General features: G+C 38.7%; 1 protein-coding gene across 2 annotated transcripts in view; it reads left to right on the forward strand.

The window, feature by feature from the left end:
- Positions 1-23,387, forward strand: part of LOC306860968 (structural maintenance of chromosomes protein 1A) — a 57,216-nt gene that overhangs the window by 22,854 nt on the left and 10,975 nt on the right. Inside the window, exons 1-21 of one of the 2 annotated variants that reach the window (XM_079402992.1) lie at positions 343-446; positions 1,176-1,364; positions 1,693-1,805; positions 9,045-9,248; positions 9,391-9,629; positions 15,714-15,972; positions 16,752-16,892; positions 16,982-17,064; positions 17,151-17,250; positions 17,950-18,057; positions 18,576-18,761; positions 18,839-19,018; positions 19,286-19,432; positions 19,528-19,665; positions 20,055-20,171; positions 20,263-20,369; positions 20,611-20,752; positions 20,847-20,992; positions 21,612-21,765; positions 22,766-22,879; positions 22,983-23,139. In XM_079402992.1, coding sequence (XP_079259118.1) covers positions 1,190-1,364; positions 1,693-1,805; positions 9,045-9,248; positions 9,391-9,629; positions 15,714-15,972; positions 16,752-16,892; positions 16,982-17,064; positions 17,151-17,250; positions 17,950-18,057; positions 18,576-18,761; positions 18,839-19,018; positions 19,286-19,432; positions 19,528-19,665; positions 20,055-20,171; positions 20,263-20,369; positions 20,611-20,752; positions 20,847-20,992; positions 21,612-21,765; positions 22,766-22,879; positions 22,983-23,139 — 3,010 coding nt within the window. In that variant the 5' untranslated portion in view covers positions 343-446; positions 1,176-1,189. Of the gene's footprint in view, positions 1-342; positions 447-1,175; positions 1,365-1,692; positions 1,806-9,044; positions 9,249-9,390; positions 9,630-15,713; positions 15,973-16,751; positions 16,893-16,981; positions 17,065-17,150; positions 17,251-17,949; positions 18,058-18,575; positions 18,762-18,838; positions 19,019-19,285; positions 19,433-19,527; positions 19,666-20,054; positions 20,172-20,262; positions 20,370-20,610; positions 20,753-20,846; positions 20,993-21,611; positions 21,766-22,765; positions 22,880-22,982; positions 23,140-23,387 lie in introns of those variants that run through there. The other variant, XM_079402991.1, reaches the window with a different exon arrangement.

The following is a 23,387-nucleotide window of genomic DNA, read 5'->3' on the forward strand; positions in this document are numbered from 1 at the left end:
TGCCTCTGTATAAGGCAAGGTTCAAAAAGAAATGATTGACCATGACTTGTATCGTTACACCCTATAATAGTAGTAGCCACATAGTCCTGTCGCGATAGTCGATAAATCGATTAATCGCACGATAAAAAAAAATGACCTCGATAATTTCATTTGCATACTTGTTTGTTATCCGCGACTGAATGACAACTCTCGTTTCCTTAGCGTAGGAGAAGTGAACCCTCTTGTCAGTTGCATTGTCTTTTGTGTGGGGAGGCGGCGCTTGTCAGTCACATGGACTTTGTGTGGGAAGGCGGGAGTGCTTGAGGCGACTGCAGAGAAGAGCGAAAAGACGAGACGCAAGTTGTGACATGGAATTGGTTTCAAAGCCAAACGCGACCGCTGCAGTGTGGGAGCACTTCGGATTCAAACCGAATGACCGTGGTGAACCACTTAACCTGAGCGAGCCGGTATGTCGCATTTGTTTTAAAACCGTATCGACTAAAACCGGTAACACAACAAACATGCACATGCACCTAAAACACAATCATCCGTTGCAGTTTTCCCAGATGGGAAATAAAAAAGCTACAACAGTTTTGCCTGTTATGGAATGCATGTTGCGCCTATTGTTTAATATTTTTTGAAGTGCAATTTTGTTTACATCCATTTTATTTATTGTTTTTGGTATTTATTCAAGTGCATTTTTTGTTAACAGCGACTGAGAGTCCATTGCTTTTATTGTTTTTGGTTGTTTTGTTCATTGTTATTGTGGATATTTAAAATATTTTCCATTTTCAGTGTTAAATAGTCTTTGGAAATAAACGTTTATTGAATTTTGAAAGGTGTATGTGCATTATTATGCCATTATCATTATTCTAGATGAAAATGGTCTCAGATCGACAATATTATCGTTTATCGCGATAATTTCTTGGACAATTTATCGTCCAGCAAAATTTGTTATCGTGACAGGCCTATAGCCACATCACAATGTTAAAAGCAAAGTCTGCCTCAAATCTTAATCTCATCTCAAAATCTTATCTGCCTCATAATTTTGATCATTTTCCAGAATGATTTTAATTTTTTTTCCCCAGTGTTTAATCTTTATTCTGTGCTGAATTTGTCTGTAATAGTGTTGTATTTTGCATTCTAAGCTTTCTGAGATTTTATTCTTTTGTTTAATGCAAACTTTTTATTCCTAGGCAAATCAAATCTCATGGATGCCATCAGCTTTGTTCTGGCAGAGAAGACCAGTAACTTGCGTGTAAAGACATTGAAGGATTTGATTCATGGAGCTCCAGTGGGTAAACCTGCAGCTAACCGAGCATTTGTAACCATGATGTACCAGCAGGACAATGGACAGGAGCTTTCATTTTCCAGAATCATCATAGGTATTTAACACACTTTGGAAGCATTATGTTTTTAAAGGAAAAAAAACAGAAAGCAGCACAGTTTATCTTGATTATCGTGTTTTCATAATCATTGCAAATCAAAATCAAAAGTGAAATTAAAATAATAGCATAGCCCTACGCACAGTTGACATGTCTGTGATTGACTGCAATGTTCAGTTGATTCTAAAACATGCTACAAGTAGGTAATTTGAGACCACAGGAGTAGACGATTTTCTGATTAATTGTGCAGCCATAGAATGGAGTGTTCAGAATGCTCTCTTGTCTCTTAATAATTAATTTTCGTGCTTTCTATTGATGTCTTGTGTAGGTTCCTCATCAGAGTACCGCATCAATAATAAAGTGGTGGGTCTGTCTGAATACAGTGAGGAACTGGAGAAACTGGGAATCCTCATCAAGGCCAGAAACTTCCTTGTCTTTCAGGTAATTAGAGCTGCTGCTTTGTAATTTTTCAATTTTAACCTGTTAGCGTTCACCAGAGCGACCTCGCACTGAACGCTCTTTGTTTGCATGTGTCATTGTTTTCTAATAGAATAAATGAAACGGGACAAAGTTAATCTTGTCAAACTATATATCATTCTGAGGGTCTAAGCCTCAAGCATCGACGACAGATCGCTGTTTTTCGATGGAAAGCTTATAAGGAATGAGTGGCACAAATTTGCTACATTTGTGTAAGCAGTACACATCCAAACACGCAGAATAAAAAAGCAGTACGTACCTTTATCATTGTAATAACGAGCCACAAACGCGTCCACTGCTGAAATCCCAGTTTAGTTAGAGAGGTAAGGCTCCACAGAACAACATCCCAGCGAGCACTTTTAGTCCAGCGAAACAATAACGTTGTAATAAGGATGAATATTCCTTTGTTTACGTTTCATTTCTTCAGAGAGTTATTGTTCGCGTCCGTTATGGAATAAATTACGCTCAAAAACAGCGTCTTGGTGGTAAAAAAAACAAAACGATGTTACAGCATACGGTTTTACAAACATAATGAGACCGTCTACGGAAAAAAAAAGTCTCAGAAAAGCGGAATATAGATTATTTGAATTTGGCGCTCCCTCCTGCCGGCAGTGACGCAACTGTCATCTGAGCGGGGCGTAACTTAGCGATCTGCTTTATCCATAAAAAACAGTTTTTTTTTTTCTTCTACATTTTTTATATGTGTGTGTGTGTATTGTGTGGGGAATGTGGCCGTGTCTGCATGATTATAATATGTATGGACGCACATCAGCGTGTTTATTAGCGACTCTATGACGGCTATCATTGTGATTCATTGATCAGCTATTATTGATTATATGGCCCATCTGTTTGATTATAATCTGAATGGAAGCACATCAGCGTGTGTTTACTGACTCTATGACCATGTCTGGCAATATCACTTCACGTCTGGCAGTGATATTTATCATTGTAATAACGAATAACGAAGAATACTTCAGTATACATACTATATACAAAGCATTTTTTTCTATTTTTTTTTCCTTTTTTATTACTCAAATAATTATTTTTGTATTTTTTAGTGCTCAAATAAATCTGTCTATTATTTTATAATTGAAAAACTATGCAGGAACATGTATAATGACTAAAATAGCTTGTATAATTCTGCAATCCATTTGGTGGTTATTTTTCCTCAAACAGGGGGGTGGGGGGACTATAAATAGTTTCAGAAAAAATATTGCAGGAATCTAATTTTTCATGATATCTTCTTCAAATTTGAAATATGCACACATGAGACACATGGCTTTCGATCCATTACTTTTCTGGATTGCTCCAGGACTTATTTCATGTATTTGTATATGAAATAAAAAAACATTCAGTGTGGAAAAATATTTTTCAAGGCACGTCAGTGCCTATAACTTTTTATCTTTTTGAGCATTCTCAACTCTGGATGATAGATAGTAAAGCCCAGAGTCTCTTCTTTCCAAAGATACCCAATTTGTTTGTGTAAGCACACTTTGTCACAAACTGTTACCATTTTAATTTAGGTAGGTTATTTTCACCTGCGAGGCCACAAATGGGGGTGCAGGTTAACAGGTTAAAGGTAAATCGTAATTTCTGTGCACCGAACTGAATTGATTATCTGTTTGTTTGGCAAGCAGTTCTGTTTGATAAGGTTAGTGGAACAGAAATTATATGCTATAAAATGTGTAATTGTCAGTTTTCCTCATTGCCGGTCAGATAATGGTGTGGGGGGTTGACATTTATAGGACTTGTGATTTGATTGTAACCATAGGCATAAGCTTCAATAATTATTGAATAAAAAAATGTTTTTATGAAGTATGATCAAATATTGTTGACCAGCTTTTTCATTAATTACCTTGGCTGTGGTGGCCCATGGCGAGCTTTCCTTTAAATATTAACAAGTCAGGCAATTATATAATGAAGAAATGTAAGATTAATAGATAATTCCTTTTCACAAAGTCAGAATGTTCTGCACTTTGGGGTGGGTGTAAACAATCACAGAAAACTTGTCATTGTGAACTACATACTCAAAACAGACCCAACTATGATTAAATAGTATTGGGTGAGAACTAGGGGTGTGCGATATTGACAAAAAATTATATCTCTATTTTCTTGGATTTTATCGACAATAATTAGACAATATTTTGCTGAGTGTGTTATTATGCTGGTATCTTACGGACTACTGTGGACAGCTGACTCCTAAAGTTTTTATATTCTTCATATTCTGTGTGGTGGTCAGTTCACACGTATAGAAATGAATCTTTTCCAATAAGTTTAAATGGGTTTTTACCTGTTATGGGGATTTTTCCCTTTATAAAGCCATTTTTCTAAAAGTGTGCATTATCTTTTGAGTCAAATTCTTATATTTAATCAGTTAATTAGAATAAGAAGACATATGGGCTGTTACCAAGCAAATTAAATCAGTATCCATCAAATTCGTCTTTGCAATGCAGAGAAAACAGAAGCTGCATCTGAAGTAGGGGTGTGCTCAAAATATTGATTCTTTTATACATACCGATATAATAAAAAAAGATACAGTATCGATATTCTAGCTCTTAGTATCGATACTCCGCCCAGCCATTAGGGGGCGCAGCGGCGCCCGCGAGTTTCAAAAAAACTCATGGAAAATGTTAAAGCAAGATGTAGCATTTAAGTGATTTCATAGGCTGTGTCCAAATTCAGGGTCTGCATCCTCCTTAGGATCCTTCCTACCCGGTAGAAGGAGGAGGGATCCTCCGACGTCCGCAAAACCCGGAAGTCGGTGTTTGTGAATTTGGACAGCCTACCCTTCTTTCAGTTCCCTCCCTTACCCGTTGCTCATATCCTGTCGCCTAGCAACCGTGACAGCGCCAAGCAAGAAGCGGGAAAATGGACAAACAAAGAGTTATTCTCCTCATTTTAATTCTTTTGGAAGAAATAAAGCAATTAAATAAATTAAATACTTTCTTTGCTCGTTGTCGGAGAGTTTTTTAAATCAGACTACAAGACAGTCACATCCAGGTAAGCCATTATAGCCTATTTTTATTTGTTTTTAAGTATTCTACTAATTTCTCCTACAAATTCATTGAGCCGAAGCATAAACTTTAGCTTGTTTTGTCAGAGAAACTCCTCTCCCACTCCGCTACCGCTCGCTTCGTCCGCCATTACGCTCTGCCGAAAAGAATTATGGGATAGGTAGGACGGGAAAGGATCCACCACACCCATCCTTCAAATTCGGGGAAAAGGAGGACGTATTTGTGGGCCGCATTTGAAGGATCCTACGAATTTGGACAGCCTTCGTCGCGGCGCTGTGACGTAACATCCTTCAAATGAGTACTCCGAAGGATGCAGACCCTGAATTTGGACACAGCCATAGTGAAATATGTTATGGCAGTAGTGTCACAAAAAAGAATTATAAGAAGATTTAATAAGAAGTTAAGAATAATAAGAAGATTTTGTGCTTGTGTGAGCTCAGACTGTACCCTTGGAAAGTTAAATGTTGACTTGTGGTAATTTCCAGATTAATACAATTTGTGTACAATTAATCAGAGCACTTAAAGTTGCAAATATTTAAGCAAAATGCACTTTGTTATAATGCACTTTTGTCTTCAATAAATTGAAGAAAAATGCAGAGTTCTGTTTGTTGAGTAAATGTGTTCAGCATTAACTAATTGGCTCTGGCCCATGTATTTTTATTGAATCGTATCGAATCGTGTCACATTGTATCAAATCGTATCGAGACAGCTCTGTATCGAGGTACGTATCGAATCGTGACCTGTGTATCGAGGTATGTATCGTATCGCCAGGTTCTCCAAGGTATACAGCCCTAATCTGAAGTGGCATTTATCCATCATGTTGATCAGAGATGCAAAAAGGTGCTGTGGCTGTGTTTGGAATTATTTTTGTTGTCGAAATAGAGCAAAAACAGGAAATATGGTGTCTAAAAAGTAAGTCTCTTTAATTTCTTCTTTTGAACTGTTGTAAAAAATAAATAAAAAAAATCTGTTTTACATTTGTAATCATGGTAATTTTTGGAGGGGAAAAACGGCACTCTTTCCGTGATATTAATAGAACTATATGAAATATGAATATATAAATTTTCTGTCCCCATATCTTGAATTTATTGATCATTCTAAATGCATTTTTTAGACTTAATCATGCAGTGAAAGAACGCACTCTAAATGCACGTCTTCAAGTAATGTATGCGTGCACTTTATAGGAATGTTTTGAAAGGTATTTGCAAAATACTCGATAAAGACAAATCGCACATCGTTAAAACAACAATTACAATATGATCACAGATGATGTATATCGCACACCCCTAGTGAGAACTCTCTATCATTCCTTCTTCAAGAGACTACTCGGATGGTAGTCTCTTGAAGTAGTTTTATTACCATAGATACAGTGGTCAGATTAATTGACACCCTAAAAAAGATGCAATGCATAAACATACAGTAGCATACAGTCAGAAAGTATCTAAGTCAGGGGTGTCAAACTCATTTTCACCGATGGCCACTTCAACATTATGACTGACTTATGTAACTGTAAGACTATACAAATGTTACTGCTCCTTATTGTTAATTAACTGTCTCTTTATTTTATCATTACTTAAGTTACAAATATTGTATATGCATTTGCATAGATGGAAAAATAGGCCTATATGGCCCAATCCCAATTCTAATTCATACCACTCTCCCTACCCCTTTCCTTTGTCCCTTGAAACAGAGTGCCAAGGGTTGGGGTGAAAATATTCCCCTAAGAATTGGGACACTAAATATTAATTAATATTATTAATTAATAATAGTATTGCTCTGTGTTAGTTTAACATAAATACTTTTAATTTATCAGCTTAAGAAATCCACATTACTCCATAAATCAAAGTAAATAAAGTCAAATATCATCAAACACAAGTCATTACCTTTTTGTTACATTTGATGGTACAACAAATAATTGTGAGCTGCTAATAAAATGCGGCAGATATGGCATTTAAAAAAAAAGAGCCCAGTCTGAATGAAAATGCGTATCAATAGCACAATTTTCTGTTTCTATTTGGTGTGCAATTTATACGCAGAAATGGACTTTAGCGTGCATATGATACACAATCAATGCTTGAAGTAAAAAAAAAGATGGCGGTACTCAACCCCCACCCAAAAATAAATACAAACTATAGTACTAAAAAAGTGCTTTTTAATTTTCATAATTCACAATGAATGTATATAGCGCCACAAATAAGTAAATCAATTAATATTTGTTTGCAATTCAGTCACATTTATTTGTATAGCACTTTTCATGATGCACTGTTGCAAAGCAGCTTCACAGAAAATGAACATTTCTACAATACATTTAGTAGTTTACAGCACTTTTAATAAAAAAATTGCACAAGTCAATCTGCGCTACCAAACAGGGAGGGAGACACAGGGGGATGCCAAAAGACCTCTAAACGAGCTACCTTGACCTGACTAGGGCTGGTCCGAATACCATTTTTTGAGCTTCGAAGCTTCGGTAGTAGTTGCTTAGTAGCTTCGGGTGTGTTGCTTCGGACCTAAGGGAGTGAAGTGTCGCATTTTGGTGCAATATGGACACGTTCCGAATAAATAAACCTTTAATAAACTTCAGAACAGCGCAAGCCGAAAGCGGCACGCTTCACGCGGACAGGGCTTATATGCTCCGAACGGACACTGCACTAGTGATACAAAACACACAAGTCTGTTAAGAGCAATACTTTTAATAAGGTAGCCCAGTGCTTAATTTGTAAATTGAGAGGTCCCGGAATAAAGCAGGGTAACGGATCCGGCATGTGATTAGAGGAGGGAGAGGACCAATCTTTAGTGATTGAAAGCGTGCATCAGTTGCTTTTATAGGGTTCGTACGGTTATGAAAAACCTGGAAAAGCTATGAAATTTTAAAACGGCAATTTCTAGGCCTGGAAAAGTTTTGTAAAAGTCATGGAATTTTATTCCACAAATCTCTGTATAATAGAGTTATATTTAATCAGGTCCTGAATTTGTGTGTATATCGCATAGTTTTACTCATTCCCGCAGCTTTCGACTTTATAATGAGGGGAATTCCTGCAAACATTTATTGAATATAGCATGTAGGTTAGATGAGTAAATAAATCCACACAAAATATCAGATTAAATCAGTCATTTGAAAACAGTGTGAGTGATTCAGCTGTACCGCATCTTCTCTCTTTCACTCTCTCAAAGCGGCTTCACATCGGCACATCTCGTCTGCACTACAAGAGCTACTGCATGCTGACCCAAGACTTTCGCTCGCATCTCGGGACAGTTGACAGAAAGAAAACGCATGCATCGCATTCGGTTTTGTGATAGCAGAGGGTTCGTTCACATGTTGCGTCATTATTTCAAATGTAGATGTGCGGCAAGTGTGCTCATAATAGAAGATTTTTCATGCAATATATGCATGCTATATATCAGTACGAACATCTTTCATTGGCGAACGGTCTGTTGCTGGTGCAGATGTTCAGCCAGGCGGACAAGTTGAGAACCGTTTCGCGGGGGATGTCAGGTGTTCGAGGAAAAAAAAAAAAAAGCAAACTTGATAATCGAATGCCAACCCATATATATTCGAATATATTCAAATAATCGAATATGCTGGTCCAGCCCTAGACCTGACTGATCCAGAATTACTAAACCACTGACTTAACTGACTGCGTAATCTAAAACACCTTCAGCCAGCATCCAGTATAAAACACTTGTGCCTTTAAGCCAAATAGCTTGCTGATTTTTTTTTATACCGACATTTGTATGTGAGTACTATTATCTCTGCCATCTCTGATTAAATTGGCTGCTGTTTTGAACTTACTTGTTTGAATGCATTCGCTTACTGGATCCTTAGGCATTCCAGGAGTTTACCAGTTGATCTGATCGCAAGAAAAACCTGCTTTTTCATTTTTATAATGTCTTGTTTTCATAAAAATTTACTGATTCAAATTAGTAATTAAACCCCACACCCCTAATCCTAACCATTGCATATCATGTGCACACCAAAGTCAATTTCTGGGTATAAATAGAACGCCAAATAGAAACAGAAACTTGTGGTATTGATACGGACTTTTGTCATTTACGAAATAAAGCAGCATAGATTTTTATTTTAAGACAATCATATGCTCTCAGTGGCCACATAAAATTGCAAGCCTCGAGTTTCACATGTGATCTTAGTGTAGCGAAATACAGTGTTTATGGTGTTTTTTTTACCCCCCAGGGTGCGGTCGAGTCAATTGCCATGAAGAACCCCAAAGAGAGAACTGCTCTGTTTGAAGAGATTTCTCGTTCTGGAGAGCTTGCTCAAGAGTATGACAGATGCAAGAAAGAAATGGTTAAGGCTGAGGAGGACACGCAGTTTAACTACCATCGCAAGAAAAACATCGCTGCTGAGCGGAAGGAAGCCAAACAAGAGAAAGAAGAGGTGGGCTCCTAATGTAGTCATACTAGTAAATTATTTTTTCATTAGTGTAGTAATAGATTTATTTGGGTGTTGAAAACCCCAAAGGCACATATGCAATTATAAGTTCATAATCTTAGCTGGGTTCTCCATGTGTTATGCCCAGGCGGAGCGCTACCAACGGCTTAAAGACGAGGTGGTGCGTGCTCATGTACAGTTGCAGCTCTTTAAACTGTACCACAATGAATCAGAGATTGAGAAACTGAACCGAGAGCTGGCCCACCGCAACAAAGAGATTGATAAGGACAGAAAACGCATGGACCGTGTGGAGGAGGAGCTGAAAGAGAAGAAGAAAGAGCTGGGCAGAATGATGAGAGACCAGCAGATGATTGAGAAAGAGATCAAGTGAGTCTGAAACAGAGGATCAAATGTCTGTCAATTAATTGTTTTTTTATGACACACAACAACAAAGACTGTCTTTAGCCAAGGCAGTCCATGGAACCGTTTGCAGGAAAAGTATGAAATTTGGCTCACAGATTGAGGAGTCTTAACATTAACCACAGCAAATGTGGAGTCTGTAATTCAAAACAACAGCTTAAAGTTGCACTCACGTTTAAGCTAATACCTTTTTAACCATAAGGGCTATAAACAATTTATTTGATTCCTTGGCTCAAGATGATTTGAACCATACTAAACAAGTTAACTGATACTGAATTCCTTATTTTCAAGGTTATCGTTATTTTACTGCTTCCCTACTTTTTAAATTTACTATTTTATATTTATTTTACATTGCATATTTGTCTTTGCTGAAGTCTTGAAGATAAAAGCGTCTGCTAAATGTAAATGTAGTCCCACATCTTTTGTGTAATCAAAATGTAATCGGTGAAATTGAGAAACCACCAGCTGAGTCATAGGACATGATTATTGGCAGATTATAGTCATTACCTGACCAAGCAGAGCATGCTTAAATTCTAATATGCCCTGAAAACTATACATAAAAATTGCTTAAAAGACGAACAATAATGTAGAGCCCTGAGCTCTTGCAGAATTGATCAGGGCAGGCTAAGAAGATGAAAATTATTCTCTAATTGATCACATCTGATATTATATAATATGATTAGAGCCCAGCTCAGTGGTGGACTGGCCATCTGGAGCACCAGGAGTTTTCCCAGTGGGCCGCTGTACAATGTGGGCCGGCCCGTTGCGTAAATATACATAAAAAATGAATTGTAGTAAATGTTCATATAGGCTATCCTTCCATCGGCCCAGACGAATGGCCTGCGTGGCCCACTTGATTGAAAAATTTGAATTAATTTAGCGTGCTCCAGCTCAGTGCATTGGCTCAAAAGCGCTCGTCAATGTCAAAATGTTTGAAATAGCCAATCAAAGTGTAGAAGGCGGGATTTACCGTTCATAGACACTGAGCTGTGCGCGACTTGAATGTGAGCTGAGAGGTAAGATGTAAGCAGCTAAACATGACGAGACAATTCAGCAATATTTGCCAACCGCTTACGATTAAAAAAATAAAAAATGATCTTAAACCGAAAGACGCTAATTTTCAGGAATACTACTACTAGCCTTTTCAAATTTCTCAGATTTTAATGCCATTTTCGTTATTCATCACAATCTAGCCTACATAATATAGCAGTTTTCAGCAGACATGAAATAAGAGTTAATGTATATCTCTATAATAGGGTTTCTTCCGTGATTTCACGTGTCTAAGAAAATGTTTAAAAATCTATAAAATTTATTCTCAATCTTACTCTAGAACATTGTAAATCTGAAGACTTTTGTTTTCTAGTGTTGTGCATTGGAAAGTGATATATATTATAGGCTTAATAAAAATATAATTTGCTTATTAATTCACACATGCATTATTTTAGGTGGTTAAAAGTATGAAATAATGAAGGCTATTTATTTATTTATTTGAAAGATTTAATTTATTTGATCAAAAATACAGTAAAAATATTATGAAATATTACACTTAAAATAGTGGTTTTCTATTTAGGATATTTTCAAATGTCATTTATTTCTGTGATCAAAGCTGAATTTTCATCATCAGTACTCCAGTCTTCAGTGTACCTTCAGAAATCATTTTAATGTTGCTTAATTAGCTGCTTAATTATTATCAGTTATTATTTGTGATCAATTATTAATAATGTTTTTTATTATTGATATAATGGTTCTCAGTTAAAGAATAGCATTTATTTGAAATATAGGTACTTCTTAATAAGTGTAAATATCTTTAGTCACTTAAATCAATTTAATGCAACTTAGTTGAAGAAAAATATTTATTTTTTAATCTTACCCAAGACTGAATGGTATCACATTTTCCACAAAAATATTGTGCAGCAAAACAGTTTTCAACATTCATAATAATCAGAAATGTTTCTTGAGCAGCAAATCAGCATATTAGAATAATTTCTGAAGGGTCATGTGACACTGAAGACTGGAGTAATGATGCTGAAAATTTAGATTAGATTAGATTAGATTAGATTCAACTTTATTGTCATTGCACATGTAAGGTACAAGGCAACGAAATGCAGTTAGCATCTAACCAGAAGTGCAATAAGCAGAGGTACAGGATATACAGTGCCTACAATATGTTACATATGTACAGAAATATACAGATAAGGCAGTAGTACTATGGACATAATTTACAAGTTTTTAAATACTATCAGTATGATATACAGATGGGTGATATGAACATACTATACAGATGGGTTGTGCAGTAAATGTATGTACACTATGAGCAAAAACTATGAAAATAATTACAAATGGATATGAATAAGCTATAAATTAAGATATATAAACACTAGTGCAATGAACATTGAAAGTGCATAGAAATAAAAATTTACAGTACATAGTAATCAGTGTAGATTGGTTGTTTTTTTGTTTCGTTTTTTTAATCGATTTAATGATGGGGAGGGGTGAAGAGTTTGTAGTGGTGTGTGAGGGGGGTATCATTGGGCAGAGTTTAGTAGGGAAACAGCTGTAGGGAAAAAGCTGTTCCTGAGTCTGCTTGTCCTTGATCGGAGGCTCCTGAAGCGCCTCCCAGAGGGCAGCAAGTTAAACAGTCTATGGTCAGGGTGAGAGGAGTCCTTAAGAATGCCGCGAGCTCGACGTAAACAGCGTTTTCTCTGGACGTCCTCAATGGCAGGGAGTGGTGTCCCTGTGATGCGTTGGGCGGTTTTCACCACCCTCTGTAGTGCCTTGCGGTCAGCAGCTGAGCAGTTCCCATACCAGACTGTGATGCAGTTGGTCAGGATGCTTTCAATTGCACACCGGTAGAAGTTCCGCTGGATGATTGGAGACAGGTGGTTCTTCTTCAGTGTCCTAAGGAAGAAGAGGCGTTGGTGAGCCTTCTTGACTAGGTTGGATGTGTTGGTGGTCCAGGTCAGGTCCTCCGAGATGTGGGTTCCCAGGAACTTGAAGCTGGAGACACGTTCAACAACCATCCCGTTAATGTGGATGGGGTCATGCGTTCCACTTTTCTTCTTCCTGAAGTCCACAATGAGTTCCTTTGTCTTGCTGGTGTTGAGGAGCAGGCTATTGTCAGCACACCATGCAGCCAGGTGCTGTACCTCCTCCCTGTAGGCAGTCTCATCGTTGTCTCTGATGAGGCCAATCACTGTGGTGTCGTCAGCAAACTTGATGATGGAGTTGGATCCATGCACAGGCCTGCAGTCATGGGTGTAGAGGGAGTAGAGAAATGGGCTCAGCACACAGCCCTGTGGTACGCCGGTGTTGAGTGTGATGGTGGTGGAGCAGGTGAGGCCTGACCTAACATGCTGAGGTCTGTTGGTCAGAAAGTCCATAATCCAGCTGCAAAGGGAGGTGTTAACACCCAAGTCTCCAAGTTTAGTGGTCAGCTTGGAGGGAATGACGGTGTTGAATGCTGAGCTGAAATCAACAAATAATATCCGTGCATATGTGTTGTTGTTTTCCAGGTGTGTGAGTACCGAGTGCAGTACTGTGCCTACTGCATCCTCAGTGCTTCTATTGCTTCTATAGGCAAATTGGTGTGGGTCCAGTGTGGGTGGGAGGCAGTTCTTGAGGTGTGCCAGGACCAGTCGCTCAAAGCACTTCATAACAATGGGTGTGAGTGCTACGGGGCGGTAGTCATTCAGGCACGTTGGGGAGGAGTGTTTCGGCACTGGCACAATGGATGTCGACTTAAAGCATGTTGGCACCATTGCTTGGGTGAGTGACAGGTTGAAAATGTCTGTGAAGACCCCTGCGAGCTGCTCTGCACATGTCCTGAGCACACGTCCAGGAATGCCGTCGGGGCCAGCAGCCTTGTATGCGTTGATCCGGCTCAATGCTGTGCAGACATCTGTGGAGGTGAGTTTGAGGGTCTGATGGTCTCCTGAGAGTGTGATCTTGGTGGCTGTCTCCTTGTTGTTGTTGTCAAAGCGAGCATAAAAGTCATTTAGCTCGTTAAGGAAGGAGACGTCTGTGACCGTTGGAGTGGAGTTGCATGGCTTGTAGTCACTGATGACCTGGATGCCCTGCCACATGCGCCGGGGGTCAGAGTTGGAAAAATGCTCCTCTACCTTTAGCTTGTAGCAGTGCTTGGCCTTCTTGATGCCCCTCTTCAGGTTAGCCCTGGATATGCTGTAGGCCTGAGCGTCATCTGATCTGAAAGCAGTGTTGCGGGCTTTCAGCAAGAGCCGCACTTCCTTGTTCATCCATGGCTTCTGATTAGGGTACGTTGTGATCTGTTTCTCTGTTGTGACACTGTCAATGGAGGTATTGATGTAGTCCAGTACAGAGGTGGTATAGATGTCAATGTCCGTGTGAGAGCCACTGGCAGCCTGAGAAGCAAACATACTCCAGTCTGTGTGTTGAAACTTGTCCTGAAGTACAGACTCTGCTCCCATTGGCCACACTTTGATGGTCTTCACTGATGGCTTCACACGGTTGATGAGGGGTGAATACTTGGGGGTGAGAAACAAAGAAAGGTGATCAGACTGTCCGAGGTGGGGGAGGGGAGTCGCGATGTAAGCTCCTGCGATGTTTGTGTAAACATGATCCAAAGTTTTTTCTCCTCTAGTGTGGCAGGAGACATGCTGATGGAATTTGGGGAGCACTGTCTTTAAGTTGGAGTGATTTAAAATCACCCGCAACAATAAATGCAGCTTCCGGGTGTACAGTCTGTTGTTTACTAATGGCCGCATGCAGTTCGTTCATAGCAAGCTTGGCATTAGCATCCGGGGGAATATAGGCTGCAGTTATGATGGTGGAAGTGAACTCCCGCGGCAGATAGAAAGGTCTACACTTCACCATGAGAAACTCTAGGTTAGGTGAGCAGTGTTTTCCAACAATGTCAGAGTTCGTACACCAAGCTTTGTTTACATAAATGCACAATCCTCCGCCTCTGGTCTTGCCGGAGTCATCTGCCGTTCTATCTGCTCGGAGCGTGTAGCGTCCGGTTAGATCAATAGCATTATTGGGTATGTTGCTATGTAGCCATGTTTCAGTGAAAACCATGACATTGCAGTCCAAAAGTTTCTTACTATGGGTGATGCGAAGTCGTATCTCATCCATTTTGTTCACCAATGACCGCACATTAGCGAGGAAAATGCTGGGTAAAGAGAGCCGGTGCGGTGTTAGCTTTAGCTTAGCTCTTAGTCCTCCACGCTTCCCCCGCCTTTGTTTACGATCTCGGCGCCGCCTGTGAGCACTTCCGCCCGGCCGAGCAGAGTGCGTTGCCTCGGGTGTTCTGGAGATCTCCGGGATGAGTCGATGATTGGTTATAAGATTGTTGGAAAAGAGCAGACCGATATCCAAAAGCTCCTGTCGGGTGTATGATGTTAAGGCAAAGCTGTTCAGTGAGAACAGACCCGAGATGAGCAGGAAAAATACTGCAAAATTGCAAAAACTGGTGAGACGCTGAGCCTCGCGATGTGTTCGCGCCGCCATCTTGGTCGGCGCGAATACAGCTGCAGATCACAGCAATTAATTATTTTACTATATATTCACATAAAAGACAGCTTTTTATTGTTTTAAATTGTAACATCATATATTTCACAGTACTGTTTACTGTATTTTTCATTATCAAAATAATTTGTATACTTTTCCACAATTGGAGCTCTGTTCCTTAAAATGATAGATGTCAAGCTCCTGCAAAAGGACAAATACTGTATATGACCAATAGAAAGGCACCATAAAAACAGTCCGCATTCTACACTATTCAAGCCTTCTAGACGATACCAGAGCATTATCATATGGATAATATTGGTATTTAACTTTAGTAATATTAAACTGTCTCTCGTAAAAATTCTTTAAAAACTGATTTACTATTTGCCATATACACCAAGTCAAATTGTAATATAAAGAAGTATGCCAGTCCTTTATTGAGTGGTGCGGTTAGTTTAATGTTTGGTGGGCCGCTCTGTGCCAAAAAGTCCAGGGCCACTTTTTGGCCCGAGTCCGTCCCTGGCCCAGCTAATAGATGGTAATTAATTTTGTCTGACATGTTGACAGGGAGAAGGATGCGGAGCTTAATCAGAAGAGGCCTCTGTACATTAAAGCCAAGGAGAACACCTCTCACAAGATCAAGAAACTGGAGGCTGCCCGTAAATCACTGCAGAATGCCCAGAAGTGCTACAAAAAACGCAAGGCAGACATGGATGAGCTAGACCGTGAACAGGGGGCGGTGGAAATGGCCAGACAGGAGTTTGAGGAGCGAATGGAGGAGGAGGCTCAAAGTCAGGGACAAGATCTACAGCTGGAAGAGAACCAGGTACAGCTGACTTCGGGTTCTATACTGAAAAATGCAACATATTTATTGCCTGTGCAAGTGAATTTTGTTAGACCGCTGTGGTGCAACAGAGTTGGGTACAGAGTTTGCCAACTGCCTTTGATTATGTGCTACAGTTTTCTGTTGTCCGCACAGTTTCTTCACCTCAAGTATTGTTCAGATGTTTCATTTCATTTTTAATGAAAAAAATAATTTTATGTGCTTTCATAAAAGGACATTTAGTGTGAAAAACAAATGTTTGTCACTTGGTACCATTTAATTTGAATATTAGTGGAAAAATAACCTGTTTAATCCTGCCAGTAATTAGCTTATTTTAAAGATTAAGCCACACAAATATAAGTGCACAATCAGTAAAGGCCTCCTGAAAAGATTTTAATAACAGCTTCTTTAAGTCTTTGCTGTTAAGAATTAGTGCTGTCAAACGATTAATCTCATCTAAAATAAATTTTTGTTTGCATAATATGTGTATACTGTGTATATTTATTATGTATATATAAATACAAACGCATGCATGTATAATATTTAAGAAAAATGTTATGTTTATATTAAATATATTTAGATATAATATGAATATATAAATGTATAAAGGTAAATATTTTCAGAATATATGCTGTATGTGTGTGTATTTATATAAACATAATAAATATACACATACATATATTATGTAAACAAAAACTTTTGTTTTGGATGCGATTTAATCGTTTGACAGCACCATTAAGAATGCTAAGTTAAATATGACTGTTGTCTTTGTTTGTGTTTAGGTTAAGGCATATCACCGTCTGAAGGAGGAGGCGAGCAAGCGAGCTGCTACACTGGCTCAGGAGCTAGAGAAATTCAACAGAGACCAAAAAGCTGACCAGGATCGTCTGGACCTGGAGGAGAGGAAGAAAATAGAAACAGAGGTGCAAAGAGTTTCTGTGGGCTTAATTGATACAGTGGAAATAAACAAAACACAGCAGCTTGATTTGTTGAGATTTGTGGTTATCGATAGGCCAAGATCAAGCAGAAGATCAGAGAGATCGAGGAGAACCAAAAGCGCATTGAGAAGCTGGAGGACTACATCACCACCAGCAGGTACAAACACTTCACAAAGCCACATCTGATTTGGCCAACAGCTGTTATTGTTTGTGTCATTTCTCCTTTTCTCCTCCTGTTTCCAGACAGTCTCTGGACGAGCAGAAGAGGATGGAGGAGGAGCTCACAGAAGAGGTGGAACTGGCCAAACGAAGAATAGATGAGATCAATACTGAGCTGAACCAGGTAAGAGTTCAGAAAGGCAAGCGCTAAAATACTTCATCATATACATTGTCAAGTATGCAGTCATATCATTGTGAGACTGTGGTTTAACTCTCAGTCTCCAGAGTAAACCAAATGGTGTGCTTCTCGGGTGTTTTAAATGGAGGGAGTGATTTGTTACCATTTTTTTCCTCAAATAAATTGAGAAAATAAGATGTCACAATGGACAAAATAAACTGTACTTACATGAATAAATGTAAGTAATAAATGTAATGTAAGGCCTCTTTAACAAAAAACAAAAAAAATATATATTGCACTTCATGGTTCATTCAAATGAAGAGTTTTTGTGGGGTGGCTTTATATGAATGTATCTCTGAAAGGAACTGGTTGTCTTCTGAAAAGTTTTGAAAGCATTTGCTCTTCATCATACCCTTTTCTATAATTCTGAATAAAGTAGTTAGTTTTTTAGTGCTGCTTCATGAAATTCAGAATGAATTTATTTTTATTTTTTTTAGAAACCTGATTAATCTCCTAACCTAATTGATAGTCTCTGGAGTATCCACAGCCTTGCCAAGAATGACACTTTTGATGAGATGTGCATTAATCACTCTATAACTGATGGAAACTCACAGGGGCAGAAAAGCTTTTAGAGGAAAGAAATGAAGGCTTATTCAATGGAAATAAAGCTGACATTTGCTCAACTCTATGCTATATTTCATGCAGGTGATGGAGCAGCTGGGTGATGCTCGTATCGACAGACAGGAGAACAGCAGACAGCAGCGCAAGGCTGAGATTCTGGAGAGCATCAAGAGGCTGTATCCTGGATCAGTGGTGAGAAGCGACTTCTTACTGTTCACAGTGTCATTGCATATATGTGACCCTGGAGCACAAAACCTTAAGTCTTCAGTCGCTGGGGTATATTTGTAGTAATAGCCAAAAATACATTGCATGGGTCAAAATTATAGATTTTTCTTTTATGCCAAAAATCATTAGGACATTCAGAAAAGATCATGTTCCATGAAGATATTTTGTAAATTTCCTACTGTAAATATATCAACTTATTTTTTGATTAGTAATATGCATTGCTAAGAACTTCATTTGGACAACTTTAAAGCTGATTTTCTCAATATTTCGATTATTTTCTTTTTTTTGCACCCTCAGATTCCAGATTTTCAAATAGTTATATCTCGGACAAATATTGTCATAACAAACCATACATTAATGGAAAGATTATTTATTCAGCTTTCAGATGATGCATAAATCTCAATTTCTGAAAATTGACCCTTATGACTGGTCACAGATGTGTCTTATATAGCTGTATGCTCACATATGGTCATCTCATTTTTCAGTATGGGAGACTGATTGACCTGTGCCAGCCCACACAGAAGAAATTTCAGATTGCTGTTACTAAAGTTCTGGGCAAAAACATGGATGCCATCATTGTAGACTCTGAGAAGACCGGTCGTGACTGTATCCAGTACATTAAAGAGCAGCGTGGGGAACCCGAGACCTTCCTGCCCCTGGACTACCTGGAGGTGGTGTCACTGGATTTTTATTTCACTGAATGTTGTGCTTGAGCAAGCTGGCTCATGTATTATAATGTCCTCAACAGGTCAAGCCCACAGATGAGAAACTGCGTGAGCTGCGTGGTGCTAAATTGGTGATTGATGTAATTCGATACGAGCCGCCACATATTAAGAAAGCCCTGCAATACGCCTGTGGAAATGCCCTGGTCTGTGAAAACGTGGAGGATGCTCGCAGGATTGCCTTTGGAGGACCATACAGACACAAGGTACAAAGAAAAAAAAATTTGTTGTCAAAAATCCAGCTATTGGATGGGTTTTGAGTGCATTAGATTGTTGGTGACTGGACTACAAAGAGTCCATAGGTGTGCCGTCCAAGGCCTGTAACACCACAGTGACTACTCCAAACACCCTAGAAACCCAAAACATTATTATGATGACTCTTTCTTAGACATTACTGACTTTTTTCAAAAATGTTTTGTTTGGTTTGTATTTGGTAGTTTATTGGTTCTGGGTCATGTGTTGTTATTTTTTAGACTGTGGCTCTGGATGGGACATTATTCCAGAAGTCTGGAGTGATCTCCGGAGGTGCCAGTGATCTGAAGGCCAAAGCTCGGCGCTGGGATGAGAAAGCTGTTGATAAACTGAAAGACAGAAAGGAAAAACTCACAGATGAGCTCAAAGTAAGTAATTCTGAATCAGAATGATGTTTAATGTGATGTGGGAAAGGAGATTTGCCGTTGACTGACTGGATTGAGTGTTTGTGTGTGAATATCAGGAGCAAATGAAGGCAAAGAGAAAGGAGGCAGAGCTGCGTCAGGTGCAGTCTCAAGCTCATGGTTTGCAGATGAGACTCAAATACTCTCAGAGTGATCTGGAGCAAACCAAGACCAGACACCTGTCCCTTAACATGCAGGTACCCACCACTTATTCAGCTTGTGTTGTTCCAAACTGCTGCCAGAAAAATGCTGCTTATTGCTTTTATAAAAAGTGGATAAAATAAGACACTGATGTTCAATAATAATAATCAAAAAACATTATTTTGTGATGTAATAGTTTATTGTCCTAATTACAAACCATTTACGGTTGTGAAGCTGCATTGCCACTTAACACATTAATATTAAGTTTACCTGGTGTTTGGCCACAGGTGTGTATTTAACGGCATTTTATAGCAGCTTTGAATGTGGCCCATCCAGTCAAAAACTGGAGTCAGAACTATTCTGTTTTTCTGCTTTTCTTTTCTCATCAGAAGTGACTTACTACAGTAGAGATATTTGTCACATTTTGTTATTGGGGTGATTTCAGGAAAAGTCCAAGCTGGAGAGTGAACTTGCTAACTTCGCTCCACGCATTAATGACATTAAGAGAATCGTCCAGTCACGAGAGAGAGATATGAAAGACCTGAAAGACCGCATGAACCTGGTAGGACACAGTGCGGTTATCTAAAAACAACTTTCCCATGGTTAATTTATCTCCTGTCTTCAGTCTTGTTGGTGTTTGTCTTTTATTCCAGGTGGAGGATGAGGTGTTTATAGAGTTCTGTAAAGAGATTGGAGTTCGTAACATTCGTGAATTTGAAGAAGAAAAAGTCAAGAGACAAAATGAGATTGCAAAGAAACGGTGAGATCATTGAAAAAATCATTGATCTTTGAAAAGGTTTTTTTGTGCATTTCAAAAATATACATATTTTTGCACATTTTCCACCCAAATTTCCATCACTATAATGCAGCTGAATGTTTTTTCTTTTTTTACATCTAAATCATTTAGAATTTGTGGGCAGTACTTAACAGTTGTAGTTCTCCCTCAGATGCAAATAGTTGATGTATCTTCTGATAAATCCTTTCCTCAAACTCTCTGGTAGCCTGGAATTTGAGACTCAGAAGACACGTCTGGCTATCCAGCTGGACTATGAGAAGAACCAGCTGAAGGAAGACCAGGAGAAGGTGATCATGTGGGAACAAACGGTCAAGAAAGATGAGAATGAGATAGAGAGACTCAAGAAGGTAGAGAACATTCAGATACTCGCATGATACTCCTTTAAGCATGGAAATGATGTTTGATCTCATTGAATCTAATTCATTTAATATTTCCCAACAGGAAGAGCAAAGGAATATGAAGATCATTGATGAAACCATGGCACAGCTGCAGGATCTGAAAAACCAGCACCTGGCCAAGAAATCTGAGGTTAATGATAAAAATCATGAAATGGAGGAGATCCGCAAGAAACTGGGGGGTGCCAACAAGTGAGCCCTTTCACTGTTTTATTCTAGACATGCATAGATGATCCATTAAGCATGTTTTATTAGATTGTGCTGCTTTAACTCATTGAGAATTTGTTTTATTCAGTTAACTCTTTTGAAGTGTTAAGCCAAATACAGTTTTCTAGCAAAGAAAACAAAAGAGTTTCTAACAAAAATAAATGATAAAAACATGATATACATTATTTCACAGAAGTGAGTACATCCCTCACATTTTTCTCAATATTTTATTATATCTTTTCATGTGACAACACTGATGAAATGACACTTTGCTACAATGTAAAGTAGTCAGTGTACAGCTTGTATAACAGTGTAAATTTACTGTCCCCACAAAATAACTCAACACACAGCCATTAATGTCTAAACTGCTGACCACAAAAGTGAGTACACTTATATATAATATAAGTATATATATAATAAATAGAATAAAATATTTACAAAAATGTGAGGGGTGTACTCACTTCTGCCATAATATTTCTCGCCATGAAAATAGCCCCAGAAGCTGAAATGGCGTTAAACACAAAGAAACAAAAAACAAACATGCATAGATATTTTCAAGAAAATGGGTATGATGATGTAAGGAAAAACGTTTGTGTTTTTCTAGGGAGTTGACGCAGCTGCAGAAGGAGGTGACGGCCATTGAGACCAAGCTGGAGCAAAAACGCAGTGACAGACACAATCTTCTGCAGGCTTGTAAGATGCAGGACATCAGACTTCCCCTCCGATCAGGAACTATGGATGACATCAGCCAGGAAGAGGTGTGTGCCAGGCTAATCCATGACAATATAAACTCTCAAAATTATGAACTACCAATCTGAAGTTTGGACACTTGATCTATCAATTTGTTTTATGATCTTAAAAGATTTTTGGGTAGCACTTTATTTACAGTCCTGTTCCTCATGAACATACTATGTACTTATTATAATAATTACAATAACTAGGTTCTAACCCTGAACTTACCCCTAAACCTAACCCTATCCCATGTAGTTACCTTGTAATACCGGTACTTCTTAGTTAATTACATGTAAGTACACGTACTGTAAAATAAAGTGCAACCGAATTTTGATCTAGAGGTGTATGCTTGAAATTAGTTGTGTTAGATATTCTGTGTGATTTATCTTAAATGTGAACTTTAAAAAATATGTTGTGCCTTATGTGGAGTAGACAAAGAAGAACCTAATTCAATAAATGTCCAGAATGAACTGGAACTTCATTACTGTTAAAAAATATAACCCAGACAAAAAATCTCAAATATAAAAGATTCATGTTTTAGTTTTTTCCCTACACAATTCTCATTCTTGTAATGTTCCACATTTGACCGTTTTTATGAATGAATGAATGATGCATTTATATAGCGCTTTGTGTATTGCTGTACACCCAAAGCGCTTTACAATCATGTGGGGGGTCTCTCCTCAATCACCACCAGTGTGCAGCATCCACTTGGATGATGCGACGGCAGCCACAGCACAACGGCGCCAGTACGCTCACCACACACCAGCTACAGGTGGAGAGGAGAGAGAGTCATAGAGCCAATCAAGTGTATAGGGATTATTAGGAGGCCATGATAGACAAGGGCCAGTAGTAGAGGGAATTTGGCCAGGACTTGTTGGTTACACCCCTACATATAAGTATTTTAAAATAAAGCTTCATTCTACAAAGTGAAAAATAATCCTGTTAAAGAACAAGTAGGTGTATTAAAGCTTCTTACCAGTGTATTGCATAAGCCCACCGAACATCTTGCTTGTGTTTGTGCTGTAGGGCAGTTCTCAGGCTGAGGAGAGCCTCAGCAGCAGTCAGAAGACATCTAGCACTGTCCTAGCCAAGGAAGCTCTTATCGAGATTGACTACAGCAGCTTGTCAGAGGACCTAAAAGTACATCAATGCTTGCATCTTTACACTATCATTACACTACTGTTTTTACACTATCATGAGTGTTATGGTGTGTTGAGATTGTGATGTGACTGATGCTTTGCAGGACTCGCTGTCAGAGGAGGAGATCAAGGCGGAGATGAACACATTACAACAGAGACTCAATGAGCAGCAGAGCATCCTGCAGAGGATCAGTGCTCCCAACATGAAAGCCATGGAGAAACTAGAAAGTGTTAGAGACAAATTCCAGGAGACCAGTGACGGTCAGTCATTCCGAGTTTATGCTGTTAAATTGATCCAAATAAAAGTAAAACTGCTGTTACGGTGATAAAGCACAAAAGACTGCAGTTTAAATACATCTGCAAAAAACAAACTTGCGTTCTTGTCAATGTCTCGTCGACCTCGAAAGAACAAGCATATAAACACTGGAGAATGTAGAATGCATCTGTTGGAGTTTTGAGATTTCTTGTGAGATCTCGTTGCAAAACTTACCGTCATCACTGAGTACATT

Source organism: Barbus barbus, assembly GCF_936440315.1.
Source record: "Barbus barbus genome assembly, chromosome: 41".
Lineage (NCBI taxonomy): Eukaryota > Metazoa > Chordata > Actinopteri > Cypriniformes > Cyprinidae > Barbus > Barbus barbus.